The sequence below is a fragment of the Pundamilia nyererei genome, unplaced genomic scaffold (assembly GCF_000239375.1).
Source record: "Pundamilia nyererei isolate P.nyererei 1_Seehausen unplaced genomic scaffold, PunNye1.0 scaffold00092, whole genome shotgun sequence".
NCBI classification, from domain to species: domain Eukaryota; kingdom Metazoa; phylum Chordata; class Actinopteri; order Cichliformes; family Cichlidae; genus Pundamilia; species Pundamilia nyererei.
This window is the reverse complement of record NW_005187493.1, coordinates 697,422-699,689: the sequence shown is the minus strand read 5'-3', so window position 1 is coordinate 699,689 and position 2,268 is coordinate 697,422. Positions and strand designations below refer to the sequence as shown.

Below are 2,268 nucleotides of genomic sequence, written 5' to 3'. Positions count from 1 at the left end.
TTTTGTCTCTCTGTGCAGGTATGTAATGTGATGAAATCAGATATGTTTGGGATGGATGGATTTTGTGCTATGAATTCTATAGTGAAAGTGTCGTTTTGTCTCTCTGTGCAGGCCAGGGCCTATTATATGCCACAGCCTAAAGGTAGCAGAGTTGCAGAGGCTGGAGTGACCACTGGCTATATGCTTGCAGGGTGGTGGGTCTCCAAGGACAACTTCTAACCCTGTTACAGGCAACACGTGGAGTGCAACTGGCCATGTGGCATAGCTGGCTCTGGCCTTGGGACTGTGTGTTTTTTATATAATTCATAAATGGGACACTGGACTGTTTTATCTTTTATCTCTTGATATATTTTTTTGTCAATAAATTATCTTTTAGAATTTTATTGACTGTCATCTTTTTGCCCACGACAGAGACGGTTGGTCAGACCTAGAATCTTTCTTTGGGTGTGCTACACCATCATTTATTTTTCAACAGGACAATGACCCCAAACACACCTTCAGGCAGTGTAAGGGCTATCAGAAGGAGAGTGATGGAGTGCTGCGCCAAAAGGCCTGGCTAGAAAGTCACCTGACCTAAACCCAATTGAGATGGTTTGGGATAAGATGGACCACAAAGTGAAGGGGAAAAGGCCAACAAGTGCTCAGCATATCTGGGAACTCCTTCAAGACTGTTGGAAAACCATTTCAGGCGACGACCTCATGAAGCTCATCGAGAGAATGCCAAGAGGTGTGCAAAGCAGTAATCAAAGCGGAGGGTGCATATTTTCAATAATGTAAAATATAAAACATGTTTTGAGTTATTTCACATTTTTGTGTTCACTACAGAATTCCATATGTATTCATTCATAGTTTTGATACTTTCAGTCAGATTCTACAATGTAAATAGTCATGAAAATAAAGAAAAACCATTTAATGATATGGTGTGTCCAAACCTTTGACTGGTAGAGGAAATATTACAAGTCAATATAAAGTTAAAAAAAATTAGTTTCGACATTGCATTAACAAAGTCTATTTTTATGATCTTACCTTCCTCTGATACATCACACCATTCAGGGTTGGGAAACTCATATTGACCATTTCTGATCCTCTTCTTCATCCCAGGAGAGATGGCTAGACCATGGTTAGAATAAAACGGAGGATATCCACACAGCCTGTGGAAGGTGTAAAACATCATTATATGCTTCTGTATTGAATGTGACATCTATAACAAAAAGGATTAGAGGGAGGAAAAAAAAACAAGAACTTACAAGATATACATAATGACACCCAACGACCACATGTCACATGACTTGTCATATTTCTCTGGGCCGAGAACCTCTGGAGCTGTATGCCATAAGGAAGAAAAGAAGGAAAAGGCAAGAGAGGGATGTTTTTAACTAGTTATCAATGAGAGCAGCTGTAATGTAGTAATAAACACAAACAGGTTCTTACCAACATAGTAGGGCGTGTAGCAAGGAGTAGCTAAAGAGTTAAGTGAGGTGGTCTCCTTGGCAAAACCAAAGTCTGTGAGCTTGAGCAGGGCACGGGGTCTCTTTGAGGAATACAGTAAATTCTCTGGCTGCAGGGAGTATTCAGGAATCCAGCATAAAGATAAGATTACAACATTAGTAACTTTAAGTCATCCTCAGTTTAAAGAAAAGTTTATTTCTTATGAATAAGTATGATAAGGCAATGCAAAGAGCACGTACCTTGACATCTCTGTGGGCGATGTTGATTGCATGTAGAAATTGTATAGCCTCACCTATGCTCTTCATGATGTGAGAAGCCTCTGAAGTGATGAGACAGTTCAGTTTTTTTAACAGATTTTAAGTGACTGTGACAGCAAATGTCAAGCGTCACAAATGGAGACTGAATGTATTTAGCTGGTATCAGAGTGCATATGTCTTTATGATTAATCAAATCTTCTACATAATCACATCATAAAGCATAGTAAGAAATGCTGGGATTTTTAGGGCAATATAGGTTTATTACCCCTCTCTGTGAAGGCCTGGTCTCCTCTGGACTGGATTCGATTAAAAAGCTCGCCACCATCCATGCTAAAAAAGAAAAAAAGAAAAAAAAGCCTTATGTCAGTAAATACACGTGCTTTACAGTCTTCTATGTTTGATTCCAGGTTATTGCATGTACAGCGTGATACCCTACCAGATGTCCAAACAAACAATTATGGTGGCTTGTTGCAATGATACCAATAGAGACAGAGGAAATTGCTCTCACTGGGACAAAATTAAAATGAGAGAAAAACTCTGGTAAATTAACTGCAGTGCGAAA

The 2,268-nt window shown here is 39.3% G+C and overlaps 1 protein-coding gene across 1 annotated transcript in view; it reads right to left on the bottom strand.

Annotated features, from left to right (window-relative positions):
* The window catches only part of mapkapk2a (MAPK activated protein kinase 2a), a 34,224-nt gene that overhangs the window by 5,571 nt on the left and 26,385 nt on the right, over positions 1-2,268 (bottom strand). Inside the window, exons 3-7 of the mRNA XM_005739462.2 lie at positions 1,972-2,036; positions 1,689-1,768; positions 1,432-1,558; positions 1,248-1,323; positions 1,027-1,151 (exon numbers count right to left, since the gene is read on the bottom strand). Coding sequence (XP_005739519.1) covers positions 1,027-1,151; positions 1,248-1,323; positions 1,432-1,558; positions 1,689-1,768; positions 1,972-2,036 — 473 coding nt within the window. The remainder of the gene's footprint in view (positions 1-1,026; positions 1,152-1,247; positions 1,324-1,431; positions 1,559-1,688; positions 1,769-1,971; positions 2,037-2,268) is intronic.